Source organism: Telmatherina bonti (assembly GCF_933228915.1).
Source record: "Telmatherina bonti genome assembly, chromosome: 11".
In the NCBI taxonomy this organism is placed as follows: domain Eukaryota; kingdom Metazoa; phylum Chordata; class Actinopteri; order Atheriniformes; family Telmatherinidae; genus Telmatherina; species Telmatherina bonti.
This window is the reverse complement of record NC_136629.1, coordinates 26,658,845-26,674,032: the sequence shown is the minus strand read 5'-3', so window position 1 is coordinate 26,674,032 and position 15,188 is coordinate 26,658,845. Positions and strand designations below refer to the sequence as shown.

Here is a 15,188-nt window from a genome sequence, read left to right as displayed (position 1 = left end):
CTTCAGTCACCGTTAAATAAAAATAGCTGCTGAGCACAAGCTCAAAAGTAAACATCAGCTTAAAAATGTTCCACTCTGTCAGGACAAATAAAAAGACTTGGTGTTGCATGCAAATATGACTATTTCTTACATATAAGATTAATTCATTCAGCCTTTATCTTTTTCCTTTATTTTGCAGTGCTTTACAAGAGACAAAACTATTTGATATTACTTTCCAATGCTGTCAATTTCAAGGAGCAAATATATCTTTCAGAAATGTATTTTCTTTAAGATTTGAAAGTACATGTAGAAATACCTGAAGAAAAGAGAAGAAAACCAGCACACGTCTTTATAAATATGCATCAAACATGCTGAAGCTATTTGCCCTCCTGTAATATGTTCACTTTTTAAAATGGTTTTAAAGACAGTGGAAGAGCTAAGGGATATTTTTTTGACTGAGAAGTCATGTGAACATCTGGAGATTCAAAATTGTGCTTGTATTTGGTAAAACTGTGATAATTAAATTAATTCTTGTTAGAACCATTCCCCACTTTGAATTATGAGTTTATGGAAAATACCAACATGAAAAAAAATTTTGCCCCGCAAATAAATCTTTTCATCCTTTTCAGAAGTTACGGTAAAAAGTGGGAACAAAAAATTTTATTGATTTGTTTGAATTTTGCTTAACAAAAACTGTATGATAGCAAACGGTGAACAATAAAAACTTTTTTTCATTTTACATTTTATATTTTAATTTCACAATGAACAAAGGTGCATAGAAAAAACATACTCAATAACAGTTACAAGGAAAAGAAGTGAAAAAAAACAAAATATAAATAAATAAACAAAATCGCATAGAAATTAAGGAGGGCTGCCGAACAACTGCAAAATGAAGTTAAAGTTACAATTACAACCAAGTTAAACAAGTTAGAGAACGGCAGGAATACATTCATGAATTATATTGAATGAGTTCTGAACCCTCCGCTCTTGTGTTGACCGCTACATTATACGGTGGGTCATCAAATCTTGTTCTCCAGAGTTGAGGACTATGTGGGCCTTCAAAGTCTTAAAATGGTTTAGGTTCATATTTACAGGGCCACATTTGCTGTTCAATTGGATCCTTTTAAACCAGCTGAGGCCCCTCTTAGTTGTGGGGCTTCATCTGGGTTGTAGGTCCTCTATTGTTTCTATTTTATTTGCTGTCCTTAGAGTCTGTTTTTAAAAAATATAAAATATTCTTTTATTGTTTTTCAGTTTTATTTCCCTTTAGAAGCCAAGTGTGAACAGAATCCAAGCTCTTCAAGTTGCCAACAGGAAGTGAAGGACTGGTTGAACTTTTTAAAGCTCAGTTAATCCAAAACAGAGATTGTGTTTTTGGGACTTTTGACCCATCTGTCCCAGGCCCACTGAATCACTATTGCCACCAAGTAGTTAGAAATCTTGGTGTGCTTATTGACCATTTGCTCAAGCCGAATTGGCAGATCGGATCAGTAGAAAACTAAGTTAAAAGTTTAGCCTTATTTGCCGCTGGCTGATCTGGAGCATTAGTTCTCTTTACTTTGTGTCACCTGGACTACTGCAACTCCCTATACCATGGTCTGGGCCAGGCTGCCATCCATCACTTCCAGTTGTTTCAGAACACAAATGCCTGTTTGCTCTTAGGCTAACAGAATTATTAGCATATTCCTCCAGTCTGTTCTCTTTGCATTGGCTCCCAGATGTCACAAGATCACAACTGAGAACAAAAAGCAGCCAAGCTTTTGCTGTTGCTGTACCTTGATTTTGGAAGTCTCTCTTTGAGCATTACAACAGCCCAGTCAATGAATATTTTAAAACTCTCTTTCAGGTCTGTTTGCATCGCTTTCAACACAAGTTAATCAGGATCTTTCACAGCAGTTATATTTGTTATTGTCTGATTGATATGATCTTAATCCTAATTAAGTACTTTTATTTTGTGTATTTTATAATGAGTATTCTTATCTTTGTGTAAGCTTTGTGTATTATGTACTTATGTGCAGCACTTTGGTCAGCGGCGGCTGGTTAAATGTGTTCTATAAATAAATTTGATGTTGACAACGTGCATCTGAAAACTATTTAAAGATTTAAAGAACCAAAATAGATATGCCAGTGAGACGGGTAAAACGATGTTATTAGAGACACCAGGTAAATGCACAAGACCCCGGCAATAAAACCAGTAAGATGTTTTGTCATAATCTGAGTAGTCTGGGATGAGAAAAAAGCTTTTCAATGCATACCTGACATGAGGATTACCAGAAAAACGTGAGTCAGGGAGGCGTTATCAGATACTGAGCAGTGTGAATGATGAAAAATAATTATTGATAAATGGATCATAGAAAGACTGATGCCCTCTAAACACTAATACTTTTTTTTTTTAATCCTTAGCTTCAACTTTACCGGCAAGAAGTTGTTTATTATAGTAAAGAAAATGCTTGAAGCGGATGAGATAGTATTATAATCTGTTTGGATACAACTGATTTGATTTTCCTTCAAGCAACAGTAATCAAAACAATAATAGAAAACTAGCTTTTCGCAAAATGTGCAACTAACAAGACTAGACATTCACCCTGCATCAAGTTTCCCATAATATTGAAGGCAGTACAAATTTGCACCAGAACAAAATAAATGCTTTCACGCCTCACCTACAGTTTACTGTGGTGCCAAAGCCCCACACACTGAAAGCAGGGTACAGGGGCTCCCTGAATGTGGCCTGGACACTGTGCAGGAGCCGCATGCCCTCAGACACACTGTAATAGGCCAGTGTTCCAGTTGCATGATCCAAGTAGATGCCAATACGGGATGAAACTGGCCCCGAGATGTCTGTGCTTTTATTGTTGTGCACAAAGGAGAGTTTGGCGTTAGAGCAGTACAAACTCCAGGACTTGTCATTCCAGCCCAGGCTGCAGTCATTGCTGTTTCCTTTGCGGCGGATTCCCCTGTAGGTAACGCCTACATCAATTTCGGTTCCCTTCCATTCCACCTCCCAGTAACATCGAGTCCCAGTCACACTCTCCCTGCACAACACCTGCAAGGGGGTGGAAATTAAAGACAGGGATGTGTCGATGACAGCTTCCATAACTTGAGCAAAGAAATCTGAACAATTCATAATATTTATTCATTCACATGGGCTAAAAAATGGGTAACAGTTTTATGTGTTATGACAAAAAAAATGCAAAAAAGGAAAAAAAACAAAGAAAATTTGACTCCATTATTTGGCTGTAATAATGTTTTTTCTTAATGACTGAAATGTGTTGGTTCTGATTGGATTATCCATCTTCCACTCACTTCACCTTCAAAGTACAGACTGTAAATTCTCACCTGCTGCCAATGGTCAAATCGATCTGGATGATCAGGGTAGTTCTTGGGTTCACTTTTCATGGTAACTGTTCTGTTCCCCTCAGAAAGGTGAAGGTTCGGGTGGACAGAGTTGACATCAAGAGACAGCTGGCAAGAGTCTGAAAAGAGCAGAAAAATGTGAAAAATAATCATCGCTTAGTGTACTGTTTTTAATTTTTACTGATTAAATATTGCCATGTGTGAGGCCTTTGGAGTAGTGCGAGTTTAGGTGTGGCGTTGGGTAACAGAAGGAACACCTATGTTTGTTAAAGTAATACTGAGCTCAAAGATTGTCTTCCGACATGAAACCAAACCAGTTCTGCAAGCTGAATTCCTCCTGTACAGGTTTCAGTTATTTCACCACATAATGCAGTCATCCGTTTCATCCTTTCACACTTTTCAAGCGACATGAAAAGTGTGAGTCTTATGTACCTTGTACAAATTTCATAACACTAAATACATATTTTTTCAAAAATTAACCATAGAACTAACATTTCAAGAAGTCTTCTCTTATCAGTGGTTCTTCTCTGATCCTCGGTTCTTCCCTCAGGAATGATTCTCTATTTGTCTTTGGCTCAGCTTCTTGTGTGATGTACACTTCCTTCACTATGAAAACAGATAAGAAAAGACACTGGCATCATCAGTAAGAAAACATATGAAAAATATACTTGGGAAAGGACACCCTATGCAGAGAGAAGTTATTTCTACGTTACGAAAAGAAGGATCAATGAGTTCACCTGCTCCTGAGATTTTGCTCATTTCTGTCTTGCACATTTCTTCTACTTGTAATTTCAGTGTAGCAATGGCTCTCTTCGTGGCATCAAAGGAGTAATAAGGAGCAACGCTGATTTTGTTAAGGTCTTCGTATCCAGAGGGGCCAGACAGAGACTGCCAGCTCTGTTAAAGGAAAATACGGAGAAAGAGAGAGAGATCCATCAAGCAAACAGCCACTTTCCTTTGCTGAAGACCTCTGATGTTTGAATCATAAGTGGTGTAAATTTGGTACTTCAGCATCACCTGTAGAAAGTGTATGTGATCATCAGTGTGTGAGAGTTTCTCCAGGTTGGTGTGTCTCTTCCTCAGCAAAGTGATCTCCTCCTCCAAGCGGTCAAGCAGTATCTCCCCCCGAGTCACAGTGATCTTTTCATGGGAGCGGACCATCTCCTTGACTTCACTGTATTTCCTCTCTATGGAGAGCAAAAGCTCATTGAAGATCCGCTCGTTCTCCTGCACGACTGTGTCAGCAGAGTGCTGATGAGATACATAGGAAGGGAGGGGTTAGGTTTCAAATAGTAAAATCTCGTCTTATTTTCAGAATCACGCTGTGTTTAGATTAGTGGGACTAAAGGAAACTTACTTTAACAGATTCAACAGCTTGTCGAAGATCCTGCCACTTCTTAATTCTCTCATCAATCCTTTGTTGAGATTTGTGCAGCGTGGCTCCAAGTTGTTTCTATTTACAGGCGAAGACATGAAAGTTGACATAATAAGTAGACCATAATAGTGCTTGTAAGATATTTGCTAAATATACAGACTGATGTTGTCCACCACTCACTTGTTTCTCTGTTCTCTCAGTTCCAGCAGGGACGATGTCGTGGTGTTTGTGTTCATCCATCATGCACAAAACACAGACTGGTGTCTGATCTGTGCGACAAAAAGCCTCCAGCAGCTTGTCATGCTGAGCACAGATCTTCTCTCTCATCTGACCCGTCGCTTTGACCAGTTTGTGCTTCATCAGGGCTGGGTATTCATAGTGTGACTGGAGGTGAGCCTCGCAGTAGGATGCCAGACACACCAAGCAGGACTTATCAGCTTTCTGCTTCTTCGTGCAGAAATCACACAGAACTTCCCCAGACTTGGCCTGTGCCCTGGTCTGGGTGCGACTGGTCTGGGTGCGACCACTCTGGCTGTGACTGGTCGACCGACGGGATTTATCCAAGCTGCTATATCTGTCCAGATCCAGAGTGCTGGGGTGGGACATTTTCTTACCAGCAAAAAAACAAAATATGCAGCAAATATTATACCAAAAAACAAAAATCCCCAAGGTTTCTAGCTCAGCAGGGTGGCGTTATCATCCTAATAAAATGTTCTGAGAGCAACAGAAAAGAAAAAATGTGACTAAAGTTAGCAAAACAAAGAATGAGCTCCTGAAGTTAACAGCTTCAGTGAGGCTGTGTGACTGAAACTGTGTGAGAGAATGTTTGCTATGTGGTTCAGTCTCATGGTAAAACCAGTATTCCAAGTTCGACATTTAACAGTCAACAAATGAGTGGCAGTTTCTGGAAAGTGGGCTGAGACAAAGCAGGGGAAACGCTGAAACAACCAAATAAGAGAACTCAACTGTTGGTTTCTTTATATGGGCTATTATGAATTGGCTTCATTTTGGGTGTTTTTTTCCTGTCTGCAAAGCTTCTTGAGATGGCATTGCTGTGATTTGACGCTATATAAATAAAGTTGAATTGAATAGAATTGAATTGAGATGGGGTAAGAGATGGAGATCCTTTGAAATATTTCCAAAATGTCATACATGCCACATAAACAGGCTGATCTTCACTTTGTGTTGAGTAAATATTCATTTTTGTATATTCATTCATTCATTTTGTATATCTGTATGTTATTTGTTTCACACACAATGAGCTCATTCACAGTGGCAATAGGGAAACAGCATCATCTGCTGGGTCTCATTTTAACTGCACTAAAAATAAGGGAAAACACAAGATGTGCAGAATTCCTGCCGTTCAAATACCATAGCCTGGGTGTGTGTCAGAACTGCTTTAAAGTGGCTGATAATTCTCTGAGAGTGTAATGCAAATCTACAAATTATTTTTTACATTTGTGATATTAAAAAAATTATTTTGCTGTCACCTGGAATGGTTTGTGATTAACAGGATTTCCTTGTCAAGAGTTCATTTTTTGGATTTCTTTCCTTCTTAATGTGTTTGAGACCATTGGTTGTGATGTCCAGAAGCATGGTTGCTACAAAGGTCTATAACAGTGGATTCATTCCGTTTGATTTCTGTTATCATCCATATTATGACATGAACCACTCAACTAAGTTAAGAGAAATGACAGTACACCACTACTTGAAGACATGTTGCTCAGTCCATCAGGAAAATTTCAAGAAGTTTGAAAGTATTCTCTAGTGTAGTTACAAAGACCATCAAACACTATGTTGAAACTGGCTCTCATGAGGACCTCCTCAGGACAGGAAGACCAAGAGTTACCTCAGCTGCATAGGATATGTTCATCAGAGTCACCAATCTCAGAAACTGCAAATAAACAGCACCTCAGATAAGAGCCTACAGAAATGCTTCACAGAATTCAAGATGGTGATGCGTTTCAACATCAACTGTTCAGAGGAGACTGCCTAAATTGGGCCTCCATGGTCAAATTGCTGTAAAGAAGCCATTTCTGAGGAAGAAAAATAAGAATAAGAGACTAATTTAGGCCAAGAAACATCAGGAATGACCTCATATCAGTGGAAATCTGTGCTCTGGTCTGATGAATTCAAATTTGAAATTTTTAGTTCCACTCGCCATGTTTTTGTGAGATGCAGTAAAGGTGAGCATATGGTTCCTATATGTGTGGTTCCCACGGTGAAGCATGCAGGAGGAGACGTGGTATGGGGGTTCTTTGCGAGTGAAACAGTTGATTAAGAACACTTAACCAGCATAGCTACCACAGCATTCTTCAGCGACATGCCATCCCATCTGGTTTGCACTTAGTGGCACCATCATTTGTATTTCAAGGGGGCAATGATCCCAAACACACCTCCAGACTGTGTGGGGATGTTTGACCAAAAAACAGAAAGATGGAGTGCTGCATAAGACAACCTGGCTTCCACAGTCACTTGGCCTTAACTCACTTGAGATGGTTTGGGATGTTTTGGACCAAAGAGTGAAGGCAAAGCATCTAACAAGTGCTCAACACCTCCAGGAACTCATTTGAAACTATTGATAAGCCATTCCAAGAGACTGCCTTATGAAGCTGATTGAGAAAATGTCATGAGTGTGCCAAGCTGTCATCAAAGCAAAAGGTGGTTACTTTGAAGAATCTAAAATATAAAACATATTCTGGTTTATTACCACTTTTTTTTGTTTACTAAATAATTCCACATGTGTTCCTTCATAGTGTGGATGTATTTAGTTGTACTCTGCAATTAAAAAAATGAAAAAAATGAAGAAAAACCACTGAGTGAGGAGGTGTGTCCAAACTTTTGACTGGTACTGTATGTATATATTTTTATATATGTATATTATATTGTTAGATGATTACAATATGCCGACCAATTGTTTAAGGTTATTTGCTAATTTATTTATCATGCAATCAAACTTATTTACTAGTAACTGAACAGTAAGAACATATTTTATATCTTTCAGTAAACTTTCCATTGACAAGATTAATCTCATTAGAAAGGAGAACTTTGGGTGTGCAATTTAAATTTGTTGACACTCACAAAAAATGTTCATTCATATTATATAGCAATTTCACTTAACATTAGCATTCTGTTTTTGTTTTGGGAGGACTACTCACATAATAATAGGCTTAGACTGCCGAGGGGCATCCTAAAATGCACTGAGGTATTCCTTTTCATCCCTCTGCTCCTTATCTTCCATGTATAAACATATGCCTAATTAACGTATTTCTCCTCTTTCTGTAGGTCTTCCTGAAAAAAGTTGCAATGCATCTTGGTCTCTCTTTCCTGTCCTCTCCACCCCAACCAATCAAGGCAGCCCTTCCTGAGCCGGCTTCTGCTGGAGGTTTTTCTTTCCTGTTAAAAAGGAATTTGTTCCTTTCCACTGTCGCTTCGTGCGGCTCAGGATCGAGGATTGGATTGAAGTCCCAATTCAATTCAATCTGTTAGTTTTCCTTTTTTAGGTTATTTATTATAAACTGTCTCAAATTAATGTGTCTCTAAAGTGCCCTGAGATGACATCATTGTGAGGTGGCACTATACATATAAAGCTGAATTGAATTGAATTTGTTTTTAGTTGTTTGGTGGAATAGATCATTGTACTTTTCAGTAGTGGGGTGAAACAACACCTATATTCATTTTTTACACTGTCTCCGGTCTGGTCCAGCAGTAGAAACTCTGTATTACAATTATACAAAATGAATATAGAAATAAAATAAAAATCCAGAAAATCAAGGTGATCATCATATCAGTAATGATCCCCTTGCCAAAGTATAAAGTATAAAGCACAGCAGAACACAGCATCCAGACCATTTTTCTGCTTGTTTAAATGCTGGACAAGATACGAAAAAAAGAAAGCAAAGAGTGAAAGATTGCAGAATGCAGATGAGTTTTTCTTTTGACCATTGTTGCTTGCTGTCTTCAGTTTTGTGCATTGTTCACCCCAACTCTGTAGGGGGCGATAATAGTTTCCGTGTTGCATTGAAATCACAAAAGTTTCTTTCGCTAAAGTGCGTCGGTGGTCCAACGTTGGCGCCAGATGAGCTGTGGCGCCAGCTAAACACACAGGCAGAGAGGGGTAGGAAAGACACGCATAGCACTCTGACGAGGCTCGCTACAGCTTGCAAAGCCCTTTCAAGCATCTAAACGATTTTTTAATCTCTCTCTACAGCAATTAGAAAGTCAAAAGGATAAAAAGGTGGGTGAGTGCGTGTACGAATTTATACATTCATCACAGGTTTGATCATTAATCCTGTCGATTACTTCATTTTAATGCAACTCTGCCATGAATAGCAGTAGTGTTAGTCATATGGACGTTTGTGGTCAGATGTTTATATTAGTTGTTGACACATGTTGTAATGCTCGTATAGGTTGGGGTTTTTTGTCAACAGTTTATAACTTTCAGATGGAAAAATACAGGCCTTGTCCTGCAATAGTTCTAATAGTACGTCCTATCAAACAGACAAGCCTAACAAAACTGCTTTAAGAGACTTTTTAAATACAAGTAGTATCCAACGTGGTTTTGGGTGTACGTGTTTATATATTCAGGAATCAATGTTGGATTGGGCTTTTCTTGCTAATTTAACACTGTTGGATGGGCGGTTTAACAAAGCTTCCGCTCCAGTGTTTTACAATCTACACAAGCTAAAGTGCTATGGAGGCTTTAGCATGGCTAGCACACTGAATTAGCTGGATTGTTAGCATGGCATCATGGCTATGTAGCAAGCCCGCTAATGTGGTGGCGGCTGGGTAGCCGCTAACAACAGCAAGGCCGCCATTGGAGTCGTGTGGATAGTTTCTCGGTTGTTGCCGCAGTGACGGAAGGCTGCAGCTCAGGTTCATCCTGTCCTCTGAGGCTATCGTCTTCATTTTCTCAGTCAATTTTTGTTTTACCATCTTGATTATAAAGGTATCAGTTGCTTGATGTGTTGTTTGTGCGGGATCTTTCTGTATGTAAAAGGCGTCCTTTCCCGGGCTTTTCGCATATCAGCGTTTGCTCTCCGGGTTAGCCATCTTTGTTTCAGCTAGCATGCTTCTGGTTGAGATTATGCTGTAACTCTTAGCCTGCTAACATGTTCACAGTCATCTTAAAAATCCCCCTGTGGATTGTGGACGGTTAAAGTTAAACAATTTTATAATGTTGTATTTAATGCATTTATGACTTTGTTCCGTGATTTTTAGTTGAGCCGAGGTTAGCTGTAATACAACGTGTCGTGGACGGCGGAAGCTAATTAGGCTAACGTTAGCTTGCGGCAGCCATCTTATGCGAGCGTGTGCTAGCTGGAAGTGCTGGTGTGGCACAACAAGATGGCCTGTTAATACTCGCAATGGGAGAATTTCCGTGTCGGTCGTCGTCTCAAGTTGCTCCCAATTACTTAACTCGAAGATAGGTTTTAATGTAAGTATTCGGTTGCTCTGGAAGCTGTAACCACAATTACATTCGGTTTGGTTTTCCCCCGAAGCTAGTTAGCTGGCTAAATCGGGAACATATTAGCAGCTAACACAATGCTGTTATGTTAACCAGTCGCCCATCGACCATAGCCAGCTAACTAGCGGCTATGACGGCTATTTGTAGCTGTTTTGGAAGGCTAGCAACATGCGGGTAAATGTTTTAAAAACAAAATTCCACTATTTAGAAGCTTTTGCGACTATATAAATGAGTATTTGCTGTTACATTGTGAACTGCGCAGATAAAGGAGCTGTGAGGGCCAGTTCGGCTGTGTGGCTTGAGGATTAAGGAAGAATTTGGAGGTTTGATCGTGATGTGGTTCCCTTTGATTTTGATCAATTGTGTTAGCTAATGAAGTACAGCTTGTTGTGCCCTAAGTTAGCTAGCAAATTGATCACTTAGCTTGCTAAGTAGCGTTGGATCTCTTGCTACATTAAATTGTCATGATGTGATTTATGGATTATCCCCCCTGTGTATATTCCACAGTGCAGTAAAAAAAAAAAAGTTGGTGAATAATATATATTTTAACCACGTTAACGTAGGTCATGATTGTACCATGGTTAAAGGGTATACCAGAGTCTAATTTATTAAAAGGGCTACCTTTGCCTCACATGTCACCTGATGTTAATCAAACACACTCACTTGTATATGGTGTCCCATTGTAATCTTGGGGTGTTAACATTTTTATAACTGGGGGTTGTTTAAGGCTTGTAATAAGAGTAGTTTATTCCAGAAAAGCTTTTGTGGATTTCATTTAATTCACATCAATTTTCCATATGATAAATATTTTAAAAATGTATGTATGAGTTGTCATTTATTTTAAATTAGCAATTTTTTTATTAAAGCAGTCTCAAAATATTTTTTTGTGGTAAAATCTCAGTTTAACACCAGCACTATTATTATAGAGCAAACACTTGTTGTTGGGAAATTATTTTTAAACATATAAGTTAATTTTGCCTAATGGTTCCAGTTTTGTCAAATCTACCCAGTTCAATTCCAAATTTGGCAGATTATGTATAGTTGTCTCTAAAAAATACGTTTAACAGTTTTGGCGTTATTGATTATAGATTCAGTCATACTTAAGTAATTATTGGTACACAAATTGAAAGAACTTGAATTGGCAATGTTCTTTTTTTTTTTTTTTTCATTGTTATTATGCTCTTTTGTAGGTCTGCTATCTGGCAAGAGCAGCAGCGCACCGCGACAAAAAACCCAACACGGTATACCCCCGATTCCTTAGTCAGTCATCGTCCGGCAAAAAAACGGAGGTCGCAGGGCTGGAGTGTGTTCTCATGGCCGAGTCAGAGACTGAATGTGACACACCCGGCCTTGACACGCTTGGGTCGGAGTGTGTCATAGCCCACAGTCATGTCGACCTTCACTATGGAGCAGAGACGGAAATCATGACAGAGGAAAAGCGTGGACTAGAATTGGAGATCCATGGCTCAGACTTGAAGATCCAAGGTCTTGGGACAGAGCTTGGTGCTGTAACTTGTGTGGATGCAATTGTTGCTGAATCAGACCATGATTACATTAAGGTGGAACATGGTGATATGCATTGTTTCACTGGAGCTGAAATCAAGACAACTGGAAGCCAGACTCTGCTGGGAGAGGTGCTGCTGAAAACAGAAGGCGAGCATGTGGTTAAAGTGGAATCTGATCATGGTGGCGAATTAACAGTGGAGTCTGAGAATGGTGTAATCATACATGAAGCTCATGGCCTACAATGCAACGAGTGCGGGGAGATTTTTGGTAGCATAGCTGATCTTCACCAACACTTCGAGATCCACAAAGACCTAAACCCTTACATCTGTGTCCACTGTGGTGAGAGCTTTGCTGTGGAGGCCAGTCTCAAGCAGCATATGAAAATTCACATGAAAGAAAAGCCCTATGTTCCCCCAGGAGTTGAGATCATGGGCAAAGATGTAATTGATGCCTTCAGCCTTAAGTCTCATCAGATGATTCATTTGCCAGATAAACCCCACAGATGCTCAGAGTGCGGTAAGAGCTTCGCAGCAGCTATCACCCTGAGAGAACACATGAAGATGCATTCTGAAGACAAGCCATATAAATGCACTCAATGCAGAAAGAGCTTTGTCCGCAGGAGGCATCTGAAAAAGCACCAGGAGGTCCATGCACGCGAGAAGCCATATACCTGCGGCCAGTGTGGCAAAGGCTTTGCCACGACTTCCAACCTGAAACAGCACCAGAAGACCCATGCAGCAGTTGTGCTTGGAGACAAACCCCACCGGTGTGCACAGTGTGGAAAGTGTTTTGCAGCTGCTGCCACTCTGAGAGAGCACCAGAGGATCCACTCGGGAGAGAAGCCGTACAAATGCAACATGTGCAGGAAGAGTTTTGTGCGCAAGCGCCACCTGAAGAAGCACCAGCAAGTCCATGCTGGGGGGAAACCCTACACTTGCAGACATTGCAATAAGGGTTTCAATCATTCTTCCTCCCTTTCTCGCCACCACAAGACCCACCTGCAGAATCCAGTGTTTTCGCCACCTCAGCCTGGGAAGCCCATGTCTTACGGCTCTCCCCCAAAGCAAAGGGTGCACCAGCAAGGAGATAAACCTTACATGTGCCACCACTGTGACAAGGGCTTCAATCATTCCTCCTCCCTGTCACGGCACCAAAGAGTTCACTCAGAGGGAAAGAGCTACACATGTGGTCATTGTGGCAAAAGATTCAATCACTCGTCATCTCTTGCAAGGCATCAGAGAGTTCACTTGGAGAACAAGCAACAACAACAGCAGCAGCAGGAGGAGGAGCCACAGCCGCAATCACCAGAGCCAGAACAGTACACCACCATCCCCACAGGGAAGGGATTCCCAAACAATGCCTTCCCTAAACAGCGCATCCTGACCGATGAAAAACCGTACAGGTGCTCCCAGTGTGGAAAAGGCTTTAACCATTCATCTTCCCTCTCCAGACATCATAGAATCCACGTTGATCAGTGAGCACCCAGTCCCATATTCACAAGTGGTTCCATGCCAGTGTCTGCATCCCCAGCTCCGCCCTCGTTTTCTGTTCCACAAGTTGTCCTTTCATTGATATCGCCACATCACAACGAGCATAAGGCCAGCTTCTACAAAGAGGTCATGTAAGCACATAACTGGTTGAGTGAAGCAGTTGGGAATAAATGGACACTAACAGAAGTCTTCAGAAGGAAGTGGCTTGGCCTGAAGGACTGCAACATGTAATTCAGAACTGAACCCAGGGCTTTGTGCTCCTTTTCAAGAGGGTATAATAGTAGATTGTGAAGGAATCTGTTCTAAGTTGCGATTGTTCTTCACTTGCTCCAGGACCTTCAGAACACTTTTTTAAAGAGGAAAAAATTCTAAGGATGTACATGAAAAAATTGTTACTTGAGGTAAATAATGCTCTGCTCTCTGATCTTTTTGATGAAATAATTCAGTTGATTTATCTCCAGGTGGCATATTAGCTTTTCAGCTGCACCTTTATTGAAGGCTACAAACACATTTGGTCAATATGAACTCTTGGCTTGTTCTGAGTAGTTATTTCTATCTCATCCACATAATCCATGACACACAAATATGAAAATTCATTGTAAATACTTATTGACTTTTCTTTTATATATGTATAGGTGACTAGTGTGCTGTTCCAAAAGATTACATTTTTGATAGTAAGATCCACTTTGTCTCCACTTTGTTTTTTCTTTTCTTTTTTTCCTTTTATGACTAAGTTGTTTTAAGTGTTGGAGATAAAATGTTGAGGATGTTCCCATGCAGGTTGCTCTGAATCGGGCTCCATCAGACACAAGCCTTCTTGTATATTTATAAGGTTGTTTTTTGTATGTCTATGATGGTTTAGTACTGCTGCATAGACTGTACAGAGAGCAATACTGACACACTGTGTCTGTGTGTGAGTCATGCAGTTTAGCCATGAGGAAATGCATTACAGAAAATAAAAACCCACTGGGTAGCATATTACAAAATGACCGGTGTCTTAATTATTTACGCTGTGGTTTCTACTGCATCCAAATCCCAATGTACATTAAATGCTATATCAGACTTTATGGCTTTGAAGACTAATTACCTGTGTATAGAATATAGGTAACTACTGATTTGCAAGCTACCACAATCTGAACTAAAAAGAAAGTTATGTATACTAAAAGACTACATGAGAATCTCATTTTTCAAGATTTTTCTGAAGTCTGGTGGATTCTGCTTCTGTGTAAAATACCTTTTACAAACTGATGTATTTTTTTAGATATGGCTTGGGTTATATGAAAGGGAATGAGAGACAGGAAGTTTTTATGAGTGAATAATTTGGTGAGCAATATTTCATTTTATTTCAATAACAGTTGTGCTTCAAATTGTAGCATAGGTTTCTTCCTTGTGTTAGATAGGTGCCTTATTGCATGCTATGTAGAAATGTATGCTGAGCTGTTATTTGAGAAGAGTTAGGGTTTTCAGGAGTCTTTAGTTCTTACTCATACTAATGTACCCTACATTTTAATTTGTCACTGATTCCATTTGCTTTTCCCTTTTTATTTTTTTTTTTATTTTTTTTTGTTTCATGTATATTGCCCTGCGTTTACACTGTTACGACCCTCCCCTTGATTTTATCTTTTTTTTGTCGATGGCCTCATTGTAGAAAAAATTTGTAAAAAGATCCATATAGACTTCTCTAAGGGCAAATCCTGTAACACCTTTTCCCATCTCTGAGTGGCACATATATGGACAAATAAAGGTTGTTGACTCTCACGGTGTTTAATTCAATGAAGTCACAAGAAATTATGCAAACCACAGAAGAATACTCAAAAGCATACCCACATATTAAAATAGTAAAATAACCATGATAGGTAAATACATTTAGGTTTATATTAACCTTATTTCCAAGGAGTGGGTTTGTCCCGTGTAATTCCAGGTGTGTCCACACGGTGTCGCTCTTAACCATTAAATCAGTTCAAATTGCAGTCAACAGGTAAGTTTTAGATGTGAGGCAAGTTTAGTTTTTTTTTTT

At 39.6% G+C, this 15,188-nt stretch overlaps 2 protein-coding genes across 2 annotated transcripts; one reads left to right on the top strand and one right to left on the bottom strand.

Annotated features, from left to right (window-relative positions):
• Positions 1-2,635: 2,635 nt before the first annotated feature.
• ftr14l (finTRIM family, member 14-like) lies at positions 2,636-5,314 on the bottom strand (the record flags this gene model as incomplete). The annotated part of the gene is made up of 7 exons (XM_079248791.1): positions 2,636-3,022; positions 3,316-3,452; positions 3,826-3,939; positions 4,071-4,230; positions 4,351-4,584; positions 4,691-4,786; positions 4,889-5,314. The coding sequence occupies 7 exons, from the start codon at positions 5,312-5,314 to the stop codon at positions 2,636-2,638; spliced, it is 1,554 nt and encodes a 517-aa protein (XP_079104917.1).
• Positions 5,315-8,820: 3,506 nt separating this feature from the next.
• Positions 8,821-14,929, top strand: LOC306762007 (uncharacterized protein). Its single transcript, XM_079248358.1, has 2 exons — positions 8,821-8,945; positions 11,366-14,929. Exon 2 carries the CDS (start codon positions 11,489-11,491, stop codon positions 13,157-13,159), a length of 1,671 nt encoding a protein of 556 aa, XP_079104484.1. The 5' UTR covers positions 8,821-8,945; positions 11,366-11,488; the 3' UTR covers positions 13,160-14,929.
• Positions 14,930-15,188: the final 259 nt, after the last annotated feature.

Bases quoted from the DNA above. Each gene is read 5' to 3' on its own strand.
- LOC306762007 (XM_079248358.1), top strand. From the start codon at position 11,489: ATGGCCGAGTCAGAGACTGAATGTGACACACCCGGCCTTGACACGCTT.